The sequence below is a fragment of the Lepisosteus oculatus genome, chromosome 26 (genome assembly GCF_040954835.1).
Source record: "Lepisosteus oculatus isolate fLepOcu1 chromosome 26, fLepOcu1.hap2, whole genome shotgun sequence".
NCBI classification, from domain to species: Eukaryota; Metazoa; Chordata; class Actinopteri; order Semionotiformes; family Lepisosteidae; genus Lepisosteus; species Lepisosteus oculatus.
The window spans coordinates 7,935,526-7,955,437 of record NC_090721.1 but is presented as its reverse complement, the minus strand read 5'-3'; the positions used below and the strand labels follow the sequence as shown (position 1 = coordinate 7,955,437).

Sequence of the window (19,912 nt, the reverse complement as noted above, 5' to 3'; positions counted from 1 at the left end):
CCATGCAGGGCTCAGACTCAGTGCACCTCTACAGGCAGAAGGGAAAAACACAAACAGCTGCAGGGCTCATGTGTTTGGGCTCATGTCAGATCCACTTACATTCAAAATCATCAACTCTCCACCGACATATCCTGTTATTATAAAGAGTCATCACATACAGATCTGACAGGCACACAGACGCACTCCAGCAGAGATCAGCTGGTACAGTGCAGTCTGCCCTAGCACAAAGACAAGCTCAGAAAAACAGAACGTCTCATCACAAACACACTAAAACTAATTGCAAGCAAGAGTCCTGGCATTATAAACCTTTCTAAATTGTTACATGCATAACAGACCATAGCACCCATAAAAACGTCTTTCCAATCTAGTTTTTAGCAAAATAACTGTATCAACAGTATAATGCACAGTGCAGAATGAGAATAATGTGGTTTGATGTAAATACTCTTTAGTAAGTACACTTAATTTTTAGATACACAGAATGTATCTGCAGCACGCAAAGGACCTTATCACCCTTATCAACTGCACTTTTATCCCTGATAGAGTCTGGGGGATGAAACTAGCAAGTTACTTTTTTCAACAACATGGATTTTACACGTCCTGGACAATAAGACAATGACATTAAGGTGACCTTAACTTACTGGAGGGAAAAACTGCCATCATCTTCTTAACGTTCTATTCTTTGATTTACACCTGAGTATAACAAATAGCACCTTCATAAAAAAACAAAATCATTATCCGGAAAAAAGACAATTGCACCCCAGAATCGCCATTTACTAAATATACCCCCCTGCAGACACAGGTGGAAATTAAGTTTGGGAACAGAACATTCAGAACAGAAGACACAGAGGCTGTGGGGGTCTGAACAAACTCTCGAGGCTCAATTTAGAAGCCATTTTTTGGGGGATCCCTTGACAGACGTTTGACAGAAAGTTTCAATCATTACGTTACTTGCAATCAAAAGTGTAGAACAGCCCGAAAGGCCTCTTCCTGCTTAGAACCTTTGTTATGGTCTTAAGAAAATGAGAGGGTGAGTCATGTCATCACAGTGAAAACAGCAGTGTCCTTCTGCAAACCAAAGACTTTACTCCAAAGAATTAGCCAGGGAGAGCTAACTCCATAGAAAATCAACTGAAGTAAATAAGGGGAAAGGACTCCCTTTTAAATGCATGTGTGTCTGCAGGCTGTAACATCCCAGAAGAACAAACACTACAGGCATGAAATCAATCCTATTCAAATCACACTCGCTAAACAAGCTCCACTTTGCAGTGCGTGGAATACTACCATTTCTCTTTTTTGCATTTTGAAAGCAGAGATGGGTTGACTTTTAAATCTGAATAACAACTTTATCACCTGCTTTAACCCCGATTTTTGTACTTGTCTATAACGCGGCTTTTTTAAAGATACTTGGACATCACGCACTCCTCCAAATGTCTCATATGTTTTTGGGCCAACAGTACAAGCCTTCGCTAATCATCAGACATCTTTCAGAGTCCTCTAATTTATCCCTAATATGGAGCTCCTGAAGCTGAGAAAGGGGCAGAGTCACACAGGCTGAACCGTCCAGCACATGTGCTATTAGGTATCACTGACACAGAGTATGTTGCATGTTCATAATTAATGACTGGAAGAAGTGTCATGAATCATTACTACGAGAGACAACAGGATAACAAACAAAACAGATCAGCGCTCCTTGCTAGAATCTTATGGTGGGCCACCTATATTACTCTATGATCATCGGTAGGCCACAAATAAATATTGTAAACCTCAATCCCCAATCCCCAATAAGCAGAAAGCACTTTCATTTTCCCTTTGTTGACTGGGACTTTAGAAACAAGTGAGCCTGACTGTGATGTTCCGAGCCACAGCCAAAAGGGGCAGCAGGTTAGGATGTAGATTTCCTGATTGGTTGAAAAGCTGAAAAAGCGGGCGTATTTGGTTGATGTTTTTGGTCCCCGATAGATGCTTTTGGCCCACGTGGGAATTATAAAGGGGAACAACGAACAAAACTCAAGAGACCACCAGCTTCCTCAAGACCTCATTTATAACCCTGCGATCCGACCAGCCCTTGCCCCTGTCTCCAGCCTCACGTCAGTGAGTCTCCTGCTCCTGCTCCTGCTCCTGCTCCTGCACTGTCTCGGCCCTGCCCCCTCTTCCTCCTCGCCGCGGTGGCCTCGCACGACCGTGTGCAGCGAGGACACAGGGCTGCCAGGCGCAGCGGCGAAAGACAAAGCAGCCGTGCTCATTTCACTGACACGAGCCACACGGCTGACGCCCTGGCCTGGGACACAGGCCCCCCTGTTCTCGTACACTGGGAAAGCATGGCGAGGACAGCCATATGTGTTTCACTTGAGGGACTTTCTTACTGCACTCTAATCTCCAGATTGACTTGGGTGACAAAGTCCACAGTATTGATTATAGGTTTCCTTGTTTCTCCACCAACTACAAACAAGCAGAAAGTAACGACAGTGATACTGGCAATGTATTGCTTTTCTTAATAGCTAACATCTGTTGATTAACGATAGTCATAATTTCAGTTTCCTGCAAATCGATGAGAATTGACCTCTGCTAAAATGGGATTGCACTCACAGTGAGAGCATCATTCTTCAGATGTGGAATAGGTTTTGCTGCATTTAAAAATGCATAAAAAAATAAAATTACATATACAGTTTGTTAATTACCCTAAAGATACTTAATGTCTAGATTTCCTCAGAGACGGCTTTGAATGCATCTTTACATCCAGGTGACTTAGTCTTTTACATGACATTCACCATCTAGTTAATCGATGGAGTCTGTGTAGTACTACTAATACTACTACTACAACAAAGACTGAGCTCAAAAGTCATGTAATGGGGAGAAAAAATAATATTGCATCGCATTTGAGAGATTTAATTTAAAAAATGAAGAACAAACTGAACAGAGGATATTAGTGAAAACACAATTCTCAGATTAATAACGGAAAGGACACATCAAAGTTTATATTAGTTTCAGCTGGTTTGCTGCCTAATGCTAACGACCCTGTGAACTTTTTTGTAAGCACTTGTTATTATTCTGCAAGAAACACACACCCACACCAGTGAGATGTTTCCCATACCGCCTGACAAAGGGGCCTTTTGTTGTTGCTAATTGGAGATCAGAGGCAGCTGTGCTCTGTATATGAGATTTAATCATTCTCTGCAAAACAGTGAGCCATAACAATGCCTCCTGATTAGAATATAAAAGAGACAATCAGAAAGCGCCCTACCTAATCCTGGCAGATGCTACAGTATGCTGTTCATTGCCTCTTTAACAGAAGTGTCATCCAGGGGTCCAAACACTGTACAGCCAGGAATTAGTACACACACATTCAAAGCAACATGTACAGTATATTTTTAAACCCAGTTTCAAACACCAGGGCACACATGCAGAGCATAGGTACTATGTTGAACAGAAAAGGTAGGACTGACATGAACTGTATCTGCCTCTGAAATGTGAAGTGTGCTCTTCACCTTTTTAGAGAGAAAACTACTTTGTTTCTTGGCATGTTACAAGTTCAAGAAGTTTTGAAGAATCAAAGACATCAACCATTCACTCACTGAATCTTTAAGATCAATGCCTATGCTAACAGATACAGGTACAGGACCAGTTGAGGTAAAGAGGCACAATACCCTCTATTTGTGATTTATACTATATCTATATTATAATATACTTATATCATATTATACTTTCACATACAGTACGTATTTCAATTATATTATACAGTATTATATTAAATGCTCCTCTAAGACATAAAAGTTCCTAGACTGAACATCTCTGCAAACATCCCTGTGATAGAGCTTCAACAATGATAAATGAGAGTGCATTTTTCCACAAGAGCTTCCATGACTATGGTCTCCATATGAAAGGTGATGCACATGTTCATACAGCTCCACAGAAGCTCAAGAGGATGGTGTATAAGTCTACAACTCAACCCGTTACTGTTTTGATTGGATGTGTCAAGTTGCCAGCACTATTCCATGGCTGAAGGCTGTAATGAAAAAGGATGAGTATCCAGGATGCCACTGTGAAAATAATCCACTGTACAGTACTGGCAAGTCAAGAACAGCAGTGTATTGCTGTAACAACACAGTGGCTCATTCTAAGCTATAATAGTTTCAGATGATTAGTCCGACCCTTAGCTAAGAGTATATTTTTGCTCATTTTGTTTAACAGAGTTCCCTAATGAAACAAAATTAGCTAACCCCAACAAAGGTATTAAAACAATACCTTATTACTCAGTGTACAGCACAGTGCCTACACTGGTTGTAATATTTTAAAATACATGCTGCAATGTTTATATTTCTACTTGCTAGCGCAGAGCAAAACACAAAAGACATTTCTTTAAAGGGGAGCTGCATCAAGGCTTAAGATGTTCAAATGACAGTAAGACACAGAGGTTTAGCTTTAAGAGAAACAAAGCCTATCCCCTGCCGGCAAATGCCCACCTTGATGGTGATTAACTTATTAAGAGATTTGCAAAAACAATAAAAGACACACGGGAACTCTGAGTGTCTATACCCAGATCTGTCTACTTATGAAATGGCCAAGGCAGATTAAGTGTCTAATTCCTCGCAGAAACCTCCTTAGTAGATGGGCTTTTTCATTTGTGGGGCTTGAAAACTTCGACTCCAGCCAAGTCCTGTCAGCTGTGGCTGCAGACAGATTGCAGAAGATGCTCAACAACTTAATATGATCAGCTCTCGCCTACCAGAACCAATTACAGATCCTAATCGCATTGTGTACCCTCAGGGAATAGCCCCATGGCAGAGAAGGCAGCTACTGTACATGACTTTACTTCACCTGTGACTGCTTTAATCTGCATCTACGCACATAAATAACCCTAAGGAATCAAGACTTACCTAGAAACGTAAGTACAGCAGTTCTTCGTGTTCATCTTATTAAGGCCTAGAGCAAAGTTTGCTTTTTCATTAAATTCAGGCTATGAACTAAAGCAGATCTAAACTACTGTATAGACTATCCAATAAAAAAAAAAAACAAAAGATGATAGTAAGACCACAGATGTTTTCTGTTCTGGCTAGTAACCAGTGAGACTGCAATAACAACGTAATGACGCATTTTTCTATGTACTGGGCAGCCCTAAAATAAGATGCCCCCCAAAAAAGCAGTGAAGGCATTTAGCTCCGGGCATTTCATAAAGTAATTTCAATCTCAGGCTTGTGTTCAATCCAGCTCTTTACTGCTGTTGCTCCCTTTGATCACCAAGCACATAGTGAGGACTGAAGACCTACTGTAGTACTGTAAGTCTTTAAACCAGATACTTTTTTTTATTTGTGAGCTATAGTGCATATCCCTAAAATCTCCAGTGGGACTCCCGGCTTTAGTAAATACGTTACAGTATTTGAAAATTTTAGAAAATCCTCAAATATCAGCAAAACTCCTGCAACCTTTTTGGACTGAGAACTTTATTATTGGCTCAAGGGATATGAATAATTAACTATAAATGTTGCATGATGCACAGAGACCAGTGAGACATGTGAGACGTGCTGCCCGCTGGAGGATGTTTTTAATTTACAGGAATAACACCCAGTCACATGTAAAGAAAGATAAAGAAAGTATAAGTAAGATGTTTAGTACGTCACATCTATTCCAGACCCTAAAATGTCCAATATAGCTGCTCCTGTCACAGAAAGTCTTTAAATATCTACTGTTGGAGAACTGTTGCATTAAAGAATGACTGTCTTCATTTACCAATGAAGTCATATTAAATATTTCTTGTTAGAATAAAAAAAAAATACTATTCAAGTTCTATACAATGCTGTTTACAGACGTGGAGGATCCCCCAAAGTGAGATCTGGAAGTTGTACCATTAAGGAAGTCTGGGATATTATAATACTGCCCCTTAAGAGTTCAGTGAGCAGCACCTTGAGAGAAATGCAGTTTAACCTGGTCCACAGGCAGCACATGCTTCCACAGAGGTGCAGCATATCTAACAAAGACACTTCCTCTGTCTAACAGCATAAACGTCTTACTGCTTTCTGAGGGAGCGAGATCATCAGTCTGTGACAACCTTTCCTTTATATCTAACAATGCCATAAATAAAAGTTATTTACTGCATCCCCAAGAGTCTATAAGCACCTGCAACAATTATTCATCCTTCTGATGCTGGGGCTGGACAACATTTCTTTTTAACGTTGCTGGGGATGAAATGTCTTCTGTTGTACTATGAGCATCATTAAAGGGGAAAGCAGACCTGTTTTTGAAAGAGTACTCCACTGTAAAACCATGAAATAAATATTATTCTTCCCAGTGCTCGCTCTAGAAATGCAAAATGTGTAATACAACTCTTGTCTTTTTTAATTAAACAGATGAATCACATCTAACAACCGCAGATGTCCCTTCTGTGAAAGCATTTGCCTCAAAATCAACAAAAACTAACTTTTAAAAAAACAAACGCCAAATGCGGGCTTTATCTTCTCACGTATATCTTTGTCTGCTCTTGCATTTGCAAAAAGCAGATTAGCAGACTAATTCCTGAAAAAAGCCCCTTCAGCCGATAAGCGTTTTTATTCGGTTTTTAAGGCTGCAAAAACTTTGGTCATGGCCAAGTCCTGTCAGCTGCGATGACAGACGGATTACAGGAGGTGCGGATTGCCCATTTGCACCTTTAATAAATTAATAATCCTCTGCAGGCTCACAAAAACACCCCCAAACACGCTGCCCGTGACCCCCCGCACCTCCCCACGGCCCTCGGCACGCCACCTGCCTCAGGGAGCGCCCTCCCCCCACCCCAGAACACAAGAACGTGTCAGACAGACGACCGCCCCCCCATTCCCACCAGCACAATCCCTTCCGCATGGCGGCAGTGGTGCCAGCCCAGGGCTCCCGGCTCTCCCGTTGGGAGCGAGCTGTTCCAGGTCACAGCCACGCTGCCCGACACCTCGCCATGCTTTCAGAACGTCACCCCACCGAGGAGCTGCCTGAGCCTCGCACCCTGACGGGCCTCGCCGCCAACGTGCTTTCGGACGAAAGACTTAGAAGGGGCGATCGAGACACATCACGAACCCATGAACCTCTTCATGCTCTTCTATTGCACATAACATTACAGTAGATATACAGCTGAAGCAGGTGTTTGTAAGGGAAATAAATAGGAATCACCTTAGCCTTCAGAAGATGCTCTACCATTGAAAGAAAATTCGGAGAATAACTCCGAAGTACCCCTATTGTTGTGTCTCTCCTGCCTGAGACTTGCATCTTAAATAACATTCAAAAAAATTAAATTAAGCGTCGGGGAAACGTGCACAAATGTGTTAAATAATGCAAAGGACACTTTGCACTAAAAGCCTAATTACATTTTTAAACCTGAAGCCAGGAAAAATATGGTAATTGCCACGTTCCAGTACGATCTGCAAATTCTTCCTTTCACGTTTTTCAAAAATACATTACAGACAAAAATGCACAACGATATAAAAACTATGGCAAAAACAACTGCATTTTCTTCTGTTAATCAAGACCATCAAACCTTCTGAGAAAATAATTAAGTAGTCGGTTAATTAATAATTAATAAATGAGTGTTCTTTATTGCTACGGCCTGATAATGCCCCAGATATTTTTGCGATAAAGAAAACGATCTTCATGCAATTACTGGAAGTTAACTGTAACCTCACTTCATTACAGTAGCTTGTCAACATTTCTTTTCCAGAGCAGAAAACGTCTGCTCCTTAACATCATACAAAGCATGTCAGCAAGGGGACGTTAGACGGCTTACTTTTGGATGAACATAATCTGCAATTATTTCATGTGCTCATAACAATGAGGGCCTATTAGAAATTAAAGACGGAGAGCATTAACAGGCTACTGCTAAGGGTAGCCGTTTGCATAATAATGAGCTTCAGTCTCGTGGAAAATATACACAGGCAAATGAATGCTGTTTTAGCAATCTGCTCCAGACAAAAGGCAGCTACTAGGACAGAGAAGATTATGCATTCGCGTGGCAGATGAATCTTTATTAAACACAATGATGAGTCTGATTAACATGTGATGATAACCAAATAACGTGCACTCCTGCAAACAGGAGCGTGGCACGGCCTGGCTGCACAGCCTGCCCCTTGCTGCCGTCTCGACGGGCTTTGCTCAGATTGAGGTCATGCTGGTATTGAGAAGGCGTGCTGGAAGACAACTTTACAAAACGGCGTGACATGATGGACAAAATAAGAACCCTGCAGAAAACAAAGCAAACCCTTGGACCGTCACATCAGTTGAGCAGGGAGGCCCTAATCGCCCAGCCAGAGCTACTCAAGTAGAAGGCCAAAGGGTGTTGACAAAGGGCTGCACAGCCACCCAGCCCGGGGAAGGGGGGCAGTTTTAGCACCAGAGGCGCGGACTGGCTTTTCTTGACACGTTAAGTGAGAAGGTGAGCCCTCTGCGTCTGCAAGCAAGCGTGCTGGATGAAAGAGGGAAGGCAGAGGGAAAAGCACAGCCCTGCATATCCCCTCACATCAGCATCTCCTGCAAACTCACCTTGGACGATCCTCCAACCAGTGGAACAAGCAATAAAGCAATAAACTCAGATCAGGCCACATTTGCACTTTGATATTATATTTATTTCAGGACAACACGGCTCCGATCAGAATGCCATTGTCTTACGACACCCACAGTGAAATTCATGTTACAACCCGGCTCTTTACGTACAAGAAGAAAAAAAACCTGATGAGATGCTAAATGAGAATCTGGAGATAAAACCTTTCCTGGGGTTTGGAGAACTGCACGCACTTCTGTATGACAACATTTAACAGTTTTGCTTCTTTCATTTAAAACAAAAAGGGGTAAAAGACAGTGAGTTGCACGGATGTTCTAAAAGAGTCCAGTAGCTGCCCAGCAATGTGGGTATCTTGTTCTAATTGTGCCTCACAGGGCACATCAGCTCCTGCAATGATGGAGGATTTGGAGTCAGTAGCTCAGCAAGATAAAAGGGAACTGAAAATACTCCCCTGTGCTGGCTGACCAGCCACTGTGAGCCTGCCGAGGACTCACATCTGACAGCTCCCAAAACACGCACAGCATCGAAGCCAAATCATTTGTCATGAAAACAGGACCTTGCCTACCTGAAAAGGGTGCCTGAAAAGCTAACTGAAACCAGCTCAGCCCCTCGGACCTCAGGCCCTGTTGTGTTATTTGCGTTTAGCCCTTAAACTCTGCAGCCCACCATGATCTTCCCCGTGCACATATTCTACTTGTCTGCACGGAAATGTGCAGAAAGCAGATTAGTCGACTAATTCCCGAAAAGAGCCGCTTTAGCCGATAAGCGTTTTTTATTCAATTCTAGGGCTGCAAAAACTTTGGTCAGGGCCAAGTCTTAGCAGCAGCGATGACAGACGGATTACAGGAGCTGCAGCTGAACGCTGGGCTGCTGCACCTTTAATTGACTAATACCCTCACCTCCCCCACCCTGCTGTAGGGTTCACCCACCACGGTGCTCATCACTGCACCCTGGGAGTTTTAGTGACCATGTAGTGTCAGGACCTCAGTTTTATGTCTCAACTGAAGGACTGCTGCATTAGGACCCACACAGAATGCAGGGTGAGCACCCCCTACTGCCCCCACAAACACCTCTTTCAGCAGCAACTTTAGTTTTCCCAGGAGGTCTCCCATGCAGGTAGTGGCCAGGCTCACACCTGCTGAGCTTCAGAGAGTTGCAGGGTGCTATGGCTGCTGGCGAGAAGTGAGCAAGTACCAGGTCAATAAAGAAAAACCGAACAAAAGAAGGAAGACACTTTGTGCTACGCTTTGAAGACAACATGCTGAACAACAGGCTGGTGAACTTGGGCCAAGTGAAGGCAGGACCCCTCCGTTATGAGGACAGAAATGCACCACAAAGAGCAGAAAAACACAGGCAGAGGTCCATTCCCCTCTGCCCTCCCGTGACTTACTGCTCTTTCCCGAGACTCAAAGTCATTCTGTCCTCGTCATTCACTTTTCACGTGCCGTGGGACGGGGACTTTGTTTTTACTGCGCGGGTCCGAAAATCCCAAATATGTGAAAAGAAAATGAACTCACTGAAAAGGAAAGGGGCAGGGGGCTGATCACACGTGCAGGGGCACCACCGGGTGAGCAGACGGTCAAGATGTGGGAGACGCTCACTCTTGCATCGGTTACTGCAGCTCCCTCCGGCTTGCACCCAGGCAAATCTGGACTCCTCACCAGCTCTGTGAGGCGGAACTCTTCAAGCGTATTTCTTGAATCTACTCAATATTTTGTATAAAATATTACACTGTACAAAAGAAACCAAAAACCATGCATACTGTACACTCATGGCTTTGGTGTGTGGGTGCATGCATCCCCTGACATTTCCCGTTCACAATCTTGCCGACAATAAGCTGGTGGCGGTGTTTTTCTTTAATTACACACGCTCTCCTCCGCTGAACCTGCAAGGCCATGTAGACTGATGCGCACCAGCGGAGTCACGCTGGCCTTATCCTGATCAAGCCCCCGGACCTACCAGGGAAGTGGAAGAAAGCATGGGGACAGGGGTGTGTGTCTCTGCAAAGCCCCAGGGGAGCCTTGGGCACCTGCACTCTTTCAGGGTTCAAGACAGCGTGCACTGCTTTGTTGCACGCGCATGACAATGCAATCTTGTCTAGATGGGTGGAAAATGACTGGAAGAGCTTCTTGAAGATATAAGGTGACAACACGTGGACCAGGAATCACTCTTGCTCCTCCTTTAAGCCTTCCCAGATGATGCCCCAGGGCATCACTGCCTGGGTAATGAACACTCCTCTGCCCGACTGTCTTATCTGGCAGCACGTGAACTGTGCACAAACAGTTGCAGGTGCTGGACTCTGCTCTGCTGCTGAAAGCACAGGGTTGTGCTCCTTACCTGGTCGGCGGTGCTGTCCTGGGGGTGTGAGACGTCAGCCGCGATGACGGAGCAGCTAGGGGGACGCAGGGAGGTGCAGCTCCTGCACTGTAAGAGCCGGGTAATTGAGACCTCCTTGGGGTTCCAGATGGCATTTAAACATAAGCCTGTCTGCAGGCCTACGAAAGAAAAACAACGGGACAAGGCATAAGCACCACCGTAAAAAACAAACGAGACGCTGTGAGGCGCTTCATTTCACCCGTTTCGGGGGTTTCACATAAATGATGATGGTTCATCAAGGAGCGGTCATGCTAAACACCTCATCGTGATGGAGTGGACGTATTATAACAAAAGCAATTTTTAATCCTGCAAAAACAAAACTATGCACTGGCTTGGGTCATTTGTTAATGTTCAGAAATCAAGCACCATTCTGTTATTCCCCAGCACCTCATCATAATGTTCTCTAAATGTCCCTAATTAAAAATATTGTCAAAACTGGACGCACACAGAAATCTCCCAAGTTCTACTCCTGGTAAGGTGACAGATCCATCACAAAAAATAGGATGTGAATAAGTGAGTGCACACTGCACATGCAAGCAGTTACTATACTATCATACGTAAGCGACTCTCACCACTGCACAGGAAAGGAAAAGGAAAAACCTGTTTACTCTTGCTCTAGGCAGGTCACCAGTGCACCTTGGGAAGGCACTGGAATAGGTGTCTTGTCCTGGTGCACAGCTGTGCCCCTTACCCTGGTGAGTGACGCCAGATTCACAAGCCTGTAGCGAGTCCCTGAGGGCCTGCAAGGCAGCTGGGAGCTCCACCAGCAGCAGGAGTGGGCTGGCCGGAGGACGCGGACGTAGGGGCACACAGGGGCACTCTACCTGGGCCACACTGACCCCAGAGAGAGAGTCCCTCAGCGTGGCCACATCCTGCCTCTCACACACAGCTCTCTTCAGTGCACCTGAAACGCAGAGCAGTCAAATTTCTAAAATAAGACATGCTTTCAGGGTCAGGTTACGCATTTATATCAACAATAAACAGAAATTTACATTCAAAATCAAACTCAAATCCGGATGTCTAAATACCCCATTTTATCAAGACAGGAATACTCCCATCCACTGCCTATTTTTGTTCAGAGAAATGAACTCTTCTGTGCACGGATGCCATCGTCATGCTCGTTCTCAGCTGCTGCAGGGTGTTGAACTTGGGCCCGAAGGGAAGATGGATTTCTTCTTCCTGTCCTGTGACTCACCTTCGGCACAGTGCAGCAGCTCAGCTCCACACTCTGCACAGTAAAGCCCAGTCTGACAGGGGTCACGGCCGAGGTCTCTCTGAATGACAACGAGAGCTCAGTTCCATTCACTGAAACTACTGTCATATTTTCATTTCCAGAATTTCCTAAAAAATCCAAAAGGCATTTGTTGAATCACTAAAGAACATGGGGGAGCAGTAGTCGGGGTTCTGGACTTGGAACTGAAAGGTGTTAGGGTCAAGTCCCAGGTGAGACGCTACTGTTGCACCTTGGAGCAAGGTACTTGTCCAAACTGCATCCGAAAAATGCCTGGCTGTATAAATGGGTATAATTAAAAACTGCCTTGGATTAAAAGGTCATACAGATAAACTAGTAATTAATAATAAGTAAAAAAACATAGATGCTTGTAATACACAAAGCTCAGTATACAAAATGATTAGGTTAGGAGGTCATAATTTAAGAGTACTTTAGGGATCCAAACAGCAGATATGTTACCCTTCTTCTCTGGGAGAAAGTTTTGGCATCAGGTGTACCGAGCTTCCTGCTTTTCCATCCCCTGCTTTGAGCTTTAATCCCTGGGAAGTTCAAAAAGGACACACAGTCCGATCAATAAAACTCCTTCTGCCCGTAAACGAACACGCTCTGCAGAGATCAAGGCCTCCTGCGATCCAAAAAGAAAACACGTTCCTTGAAAAACCAGCATGGACAGGCTGGACTTTATTAGAGGCCACATTTCTTCTTGCCACGAGCTGAAGACGTGACAGATGATCAGTGGCACCAGGGATTTGCAGCCGGACTATCCGTTTCACACGCTTAGTCACCACCACGAGAGCAGGGCACTTCCAGGCCTGTGGCCACTGGCAGGAAGTGTATCAGTAGATCTGAATCACACTGTGCTGTCTCGGGCAGGCTGCGGGGCTCATCGCACGTGTGCGAAGAGTGGAGAAGGACTGGGAGCCGTGGAGGCGGATATTGCCCAGCACACACCGCAGAGCAGACGGCAGCGCGGGGCTGTGCGCTCATGTGCTGTGAGCTGAAGTGAGATGGCACCAGCTCCGGGCTGGCTCGCGAGCCAATAACTTCATCCGAGTGCTGTGCCAATTCTCAATGCTGCCCTGTAGGGATCTACTATGAGAGCAGCACCCATTCGCAGTTCATCCCTTTCCTGCACTGGAAGAACCGCCCTTGTGTCTTCTACCTAAAACCCAGGAATCTCTTTATACCCATCCTTTTCGATGTCGATGGGAATATATGGATTTAGACAACCGCTTTTTCTAACACAGACACATTTGTAAGGCACATCTACCCCATGAAAAAGATTTTGTTAACTCTATCATAATTGCAGCTGTTGTTTACAGGATCGCACAGATAATGAATACTATGTAATGATTGAGATTCATTTCCTCACACTCTGAGGTGGAACTAACTATACTGGCGTTGTTACAATAAGATTGATGCCGCTGTACATAAAGTCCTAAATGCTCCTCTATTTGGAAACAGAAGTATAAGTAAATACCAAAGGATCCCGATCTGACACAGACACGTTTGCAAGATTACAGGGAAAAACATGAGACAGGGGTCTGGACAGTAATAACAGCGAGTGAAGATGATGCTGAACCATTTTAGATGATCTATACACCAGTGTTAACAGGCATGTTGCAATCCTGTGGTTAAGTCAGTGAGACAGAGGACAGCGTGACCTTACTTTAAGGTTTAGTCCCTAGCTAGCCCACAGCAGACACATTCTCGAATGCTCCCTGACCTAAATAAGACTCTCCTGCCACTCCTGTGCCTGAGCCATGCCTTAGCACTGTCCCCTGAAAGTCCTGGGACTGCCAGCCTCTCATGCAGAGCCCCAGAGCTCAGCCAGGCGGCCTCTTGTCCTTCTTTGACTTACTGCGAGAGATATGCTGCTTGACTTGTCTGGTGCCGGACTGCTGGCAGGAAACCGCCGCCTTCCTGACCGTGCCTCGGCGTGGCGGAAGAGGAGGAGGGTGTGTCTGGTCCTCCGATTCCCAGACAGGCCTCGGTGGGTCTAGCTGGGGTTCCTCCATTTTACCCTTCCTCTGTCCGGCTGGCCGGGGCGGCGACCCAGAGCACCCCACCACGCCCCTGGCTCCGGCTGTCCTGCAGGGATGGCCGGCCTTCCTCTGCGCTCGGGCCGAGCGAGCCGGTTCTGCAGCCTGGCCGAGCACAGTCCAGTTCTGGCTCTCCCTCTCGTCCGCGGCGGAGTCTGGACCCCCGCCCCTAGGGGCAGGAGGGTCCCCTGCAGGACCGACCTGCTCCGCGGCTCTCAGGGGCCGGACAGGGGCCGGACTGCCCCAGGCCCGTGTGCCTGCCTCAGCCCCGCGCAGCCTCTCCGCTCTCTGCCTGCCCTTCCCTGCCTTGCGAATCAAAGCCTCTCGTTTATGCTGCAGGTCTGGCAATTGAAGAAAAGGGAGAAGTAATATATCTTCTGTAATATATGAAGTAATACATCATCTGTTTTTCCTCCTTTTATGAATGTTAAGAAATGTTGAGGCCGTGACAGCACTCACTGAATCCAGTTCTTAAACCCTGTTTTCTTGCATTCTTTTGTTCTGACACTGGATGAACTGGATGCAAACGCCTGTATATCTGGACAACGGCAACAATGTTAGATTAATTTACAAAATTAATAAAATGGTATAGCACAAATGTGCATTATGTATATATTTTAGCCTTCAATACAGCACAACCACTAACACTTTTAAAACTACCTAATTAACTCTGACTTGAAAAAGTGATTTGTGTCATGTAATTACTACATACAAAACATTAGAACACACTGTGAATTAATTTTTTCCAGTTGTTTTTTTTGCCCCGTTCAGGACAGCTTCCTGTTAACGGAGCAAAATAAAACTTGTCAAGTTAATGGTGGTTAATTTGCCCAGACTTCTAGCCTGGCGCCTCAATTGAGTGGATTTAACTAACCCTGTTGCCCTAGAAATGACAAAAGCATGCATATTTAAAAATGTTTTTTGCTGTTAATATAGTCCCATTTTTTCTTAAATTGGGAAGAGTACATGTTTCAGAAGCTCATTTACCAATAAACTCACACACGGACAAGGGCTCAGCTATATGCAAGATGCACAGAACATGAAACACAGAGGAAGAGGTTTATGTACAGATTTCTGCCTTACTATTCCTTTATATGAACTGTATTCCTGTCCTTCTGTGCTTATTTTACTATCAATACATCAAAGGTTAGGAGAAGAGATCTGTTCTTTCCTATCATTTTACCAAAGTAAAAACTTATCCATAAAACCTGCTGAACGCAAACAGCTCCGAGAATGTTGTGGGCTAAATTAAAATTGAAACACGTCAAGTGACGTCATTCCCTGACCCTTGTGTGTCTCGCTGACCAGACGCTGAGGAGCAGTGAGCTAAGACACTACCAACATCACACACAAGGGAACCAGGTGTCTATAGGTGTTAAAAGTCCCAGAGACCCTCTCAGAACCCTTACAGGTCAGTGACCAGTCCTATTCTAGAACTAATGTACAAGAATGATTGGTAAATTAAAACTAATTTAATTGCATTACAACTTGGTAAATAAAAGGCCCAGATGCACCAACAGAGTTCTGCATGGCATGGGGCAACATCATGTGATGTCCTTTTCTGTATACTGCTTTGACACAGTGCAGTGCGCTAAGGTATAAATACTGATCTGGCAAAGACTTTTAACAGGCTCCTACTCCCGTAAGGCTGCCTATCCCATACCCGCATTTGGGATTGGAAAAAGGTTGATATTTGGCTGTAGGAGATCCAGGGCATGGAAAAGCTGGCTATGGAAACAACAGATGATAACAAGGTGGGCACGATCCATGGCCAGCTTCACGGGGATTCCCGTTGTCTTTGATCCTGCTGCAGAAATGTAGTTTGCTCCCTGTATTACAATTTCCTCAGGTTCAGAGACTGCTCAAGGATGCCAAGTGGATTCAGGCGAACAAACAGAAGCTGTCTTAGACAGAGTCGGACACTATGAAATACGGGGTCTAGTGCCATGTCTGTAGTACATCATCATGACAAAATACAACTGAAGTCCCACTTTTGCCAAGTGGTTCTTCCCAGCTGCTACCATCTCCCACCAGAGACACACCAAAAGCTCACACCCCAGGTATCTCATAGATCCTACACATACATTAATAATTCATATTACACATATATTGTATTTACTTGTATAAAACTTTGTGAATTTTGGCTTTTCTTTTTCTCGATTGCTAAACTGTAAGTAAAGCAGGATCCTTTTCTTCTGCAAGAAAAATGTGAGCCAATGGTAACAAAATGAAGAAGTGACAGTTCTTAACAGTTTTTAATGTTCATTTGTGTGTTCGGAATGATTAGGAAGCTCAAATGTTTATGCTATATGTTCACACAATTAAGACACAGGGGTAATGGATTTCTGTAATCTTCCCGTGAAGTGTACGACTCCCCACCAATGTGAAGTCAGGCTTGACTGTGTGCTGGGCAGCCCCACATACATCTCATTAAAACTGCACATAGCTTTTCATTTGAGGAAGATAACGAACACATCATCTTTTTTAATGACTTAAAAAACAGAATAACAAGGCCGTATTAACATACAAAAAAATTCTCCAATTTGGCATGTTTCATTAGCCATGCATTTCACAATGGACAGAATGAAATAAAAGTACTCCTGCAGACCAAGGGCGGTGACACTGTCACAGTCTGTTGGAGCTGTGTCAGAAATAACTAAAGTGACAAAATGATCAACACAGAAAGGGAGTCTTCGCTGGAACCTTAAACCCTGCTCTTTCCACATAAAGACACTCTAATCAACTATCTGAACGGCCCCTGGCTCGTGATCTGTGTGCTGGATGAGTAAAGGGTAGTAACTCGTGATTTTACCTGCTGAAGAAGATGCGCCTTTGTTTCTAGACCTGGACAGCCTGTGTGTCCTGTGGCTTGTTTGTGTCTGTGTGGGTGCCCACTCTGTTAAGTCTACACTCTCATCCTTCCTTGCGCTACTGCTGTCCCTGTCCCTGCCTGCCTCTCTGGTCGTGTGGGCCTCTGACACAGCTTGTCCGCACATGTGGGCAGCATCACCCTTCTGGGCGACGGTAGTTAAGGGTCCTGCACACTCATCAGAGCTGAGGTCGTCCTCTGAGAGAACATGGACTGTTCCTTTAGAGAGGTGGGGTGCTGGGGTGTCATCCACACCCAGGACAACAGGTTCTGTCTCTAATTCTGTCCCGCAGGGTAACGCCTGCCTAGTGTTGGAACCCTCTTCCACATCGCTCTCCTCCCCACCTTCGAACAGTTCTGGGGTGAAGAAAAGGCTTTGGTCCTCCTCCTCCGCCCGATCTTGGGGCTCCACCACCGGGCACCCAGCCCCAACCTCCGTACGGTCAGGGCTGGCAGCCGGCTTGATGGGGGAGAACGCCAAGACTGTGCATTCAGGACCTTCACCATTCTCGCCCGGCTCCCCACCGCCACTGAACTCTGCAGGGCTTCTCTGTCTGCCATCGGGCTGAACTCTCCTCTCCTCGCTGGCTGCTGTCTTTGCTGTTTTCACCCCTGCAGCTGGTTCCTGAAGAGGGGCATCTCTTTGCTCTCTCCCAGGTGTGACGGAGCTGAAGATGGGCTTCTTAAACGAGCTGCAGACAGGTGTGGAGGTAAGCAGCATGTCGAATAGCTGGGGTGAGGTTCCCTGTGGCCTCTGTCCTCTACCCAGCTGTGCAGTGTTGACATCAGCACTGGTGCTCTCCTCAATGAGCCCCTCCTTCTGCCTGGGGGAAGACAGAAGCCGTGCTTGTTGATGCACGGATACCTGGTCACCTGTGCAAAAAAACACACCATGCAACATGTCAGCCTGCAACACATCTTCACAGGAGGTTCACTGCACTAACTCAACTTTGGACTGTTTAAGACTTTGTCTGCTATACTACAGACCCATTAACAAAACTGCCCAGTGTCCAAGTCTGGATCTCAAGGCTGTCATTATGCAACATCTGATGTAAATGTGGGAAGCAGCGCTTTGAGTTCTGGACATATGGGTTGACACTCAGGATGTAAAAGCGACAATTAAAATATCCAATAACCCTGAATGGTCTAATCGTCCCCTGCCATTTTTATGAACATACTCTTTGTAAGTGTGCTATGTGATGTGGTGATTTCCCTATGAATACAATTCAGGAGACACAAACCCAGCCCCGGATTTAATGTGTTTTGCGTGCTTAAGAGTCAGCTTTAACAGGCAAGAGAGTTAAAGTTAAAGCGAATACAGTGACGTTACTGTGTATTTACTGTTCTCGGGTGACATGTCAAGAAAGTGGGCTCGCAAATCTAAGCTGCGTTCAGATTGATACCATCCTGTTCTATAGGTACGTTTTCTACACACACATCAAATGCTCTACAGCAGTGATCTTGTCAGGAAGAAGAAATCAGTGAGGGAAGAAATGCACATCACGATGAGGCATGGCAGGAGGCCCAGGTGAAGACAAGACGCCAGCAGAATGAAGGACAGCATTCAGCTCTCAGGCTCAGCTCATCCTCAGCTGAATACAGTCACCCCCAATCTAACTCAAGCAAAGGTCAATGGGATCTAATTAAAAGCAACAGTCTCACCCCTGTTGCAGAGTGCAGCCTGCGGGACAGAGTGCCATAATGAGAGCCCCCCCCCCCCCCCCCAACCCCGGCCTCATATCCTCCCCCTTACCAAGCTTCAACCCCATCTGACATGCAGAGGAAACCCTCTATACCAATCTCCACCTTCAACCGCAACCCCCGACTTCAGAAACAGCACACCGCCGCGAGTAGCCGCTGCACAAACCGACACACCTCACGGACAATGGTGCCATACTGTAACTCTGAATAAAGGCTGCGGTTCCAGATCAGCAAAGTCCAAGCTTGACCCCAACGTCCTCTGACAAGGAGGGAACTGCCGGGCTGAGGCAGGGTGAAGTGCTCCAGCCCAGAGTCAGAAAGAGGGAAACTACTGTACAGCCACCCCAGCACACAGAACACAAACTAGTCAGGAATCACATCCAGAGGGAACGAGTGAAGAACTCAGTGGAACACCTAGTCATTGGCTACAGAATTGGTCTCCTTCCTGGTTCTAGAGAGTCCCAGTCCAGTTAGTCTTACAGGTCACTTGTAAGCACAAGTATGAGCAACACCTGTAAACTATTGATGATTCAAGAATTAAGTGAACTGTAGTCCATGAGGGCTGCCAAGTACTTAGATTTTAGTCCAAAATAAGGAAGGTTCACCCAGAATTGTTCTGTATCTTTAGAAGTTGGTGATTTAATGGGAACCTGTGAAACCTGGTGGAGTTTGTGAGATCCCTGGGCTACACGATGACCACGACACACCGAGGCACAGAGCAACCCAGGGGGCATGGGCACGGGGCTGTCCTGCTCCGTGGGTGTCCCAGTATATCACTCTACCTGCAAGGGGGAACCGGACCCCATCAGGAGCAGGTGCCGCGGACTGGCCCGTGTCATGCAGGCGTGCAGTGCCCCAGTGAGGGCTGGCTGTGCCCCGTGGTGCAGCAGGGTCTGGGCTCCCGAGCTCTGGGGCTGTAGGCTCCCCCTGCCCTGCTGCGCTGACTGCCCCTGCACCCTGGTGTCCCTGGGAGAAGGTGATCAAGGACTGAAGCGCGCTGCTGAAGGTGGCATGGTGCTGCACCTGCTGACGCACCCACTTGGACAGACCTGAGGGCACACAGACGAACAGGGCACTGAACACACGAGGTGAACACCTGATAGATCTACACCACAGCCGAAACGTTGTGTTTCCTTTCTTCTCCTTTCAGCATGGAATAAACCTGTACATGTTTCTATACA

The 19,912-nt window shown here is 45.7% G+C and overlaps 1 protein-coding gene across 11 annotated transcripts in view; it reads right to left on the bottom strand.

Annotated features, from left to right (window-relative positions):
• Positions 1 to 19,912, bottom strand: part of brip1 (BRCA1 interacting helicase 1) — a 173,471-nt gene that overhangs the window by 119,935 nt on the left and 33,624 nt on the right. For 8 of the 11 annotated variants that reach the window (XR_011183724.1, XR_011183725.1, XR_011183726.1 and 5 more), the window contains exons 19-25: positions 19,514 to 19,780; positions 16,974 to 17,903; positions 13,981 to 14,502; positions 12,579 to 12,658; positions 12,084 to 12,162; positions 11,580 to 11,792; positions 10,850 to 11,007 (exon numbers count right to left, since the gene is read on the bottom strand). Coding sequence is in view for 4 of the 11 variants with exons in the window: in XM_069184354.1 (XP_069040455.1) it covers positions 10,850 to 11,007; positions 11,580 to 11,792; positions 12,084 to 12,162; positions 12,579 to 12,658; positions 13,981 to 14,502; positions 16,974 to 17,903; positions 19,514 to 19,780 (2,249 nt within the window). In the remaining 7 variants the exon portion in view is untranslated. Of the gene's footprint in view, positions 1 to 10,849; positions 11,008 to 11,579; positions 11,793 to 12,083; positions 12,230 to 12,578; positions 12,659 to 13,980; positions 14,503 to 16,397; positions 17,904 to 19,513; positions 19,781 to 19,912 lie in introns of those variants that run through there. The other 3 variants (XM_069184356.1, XM_069184357.1, XM_069184355.1) reach the window with 2 other exon arrangements.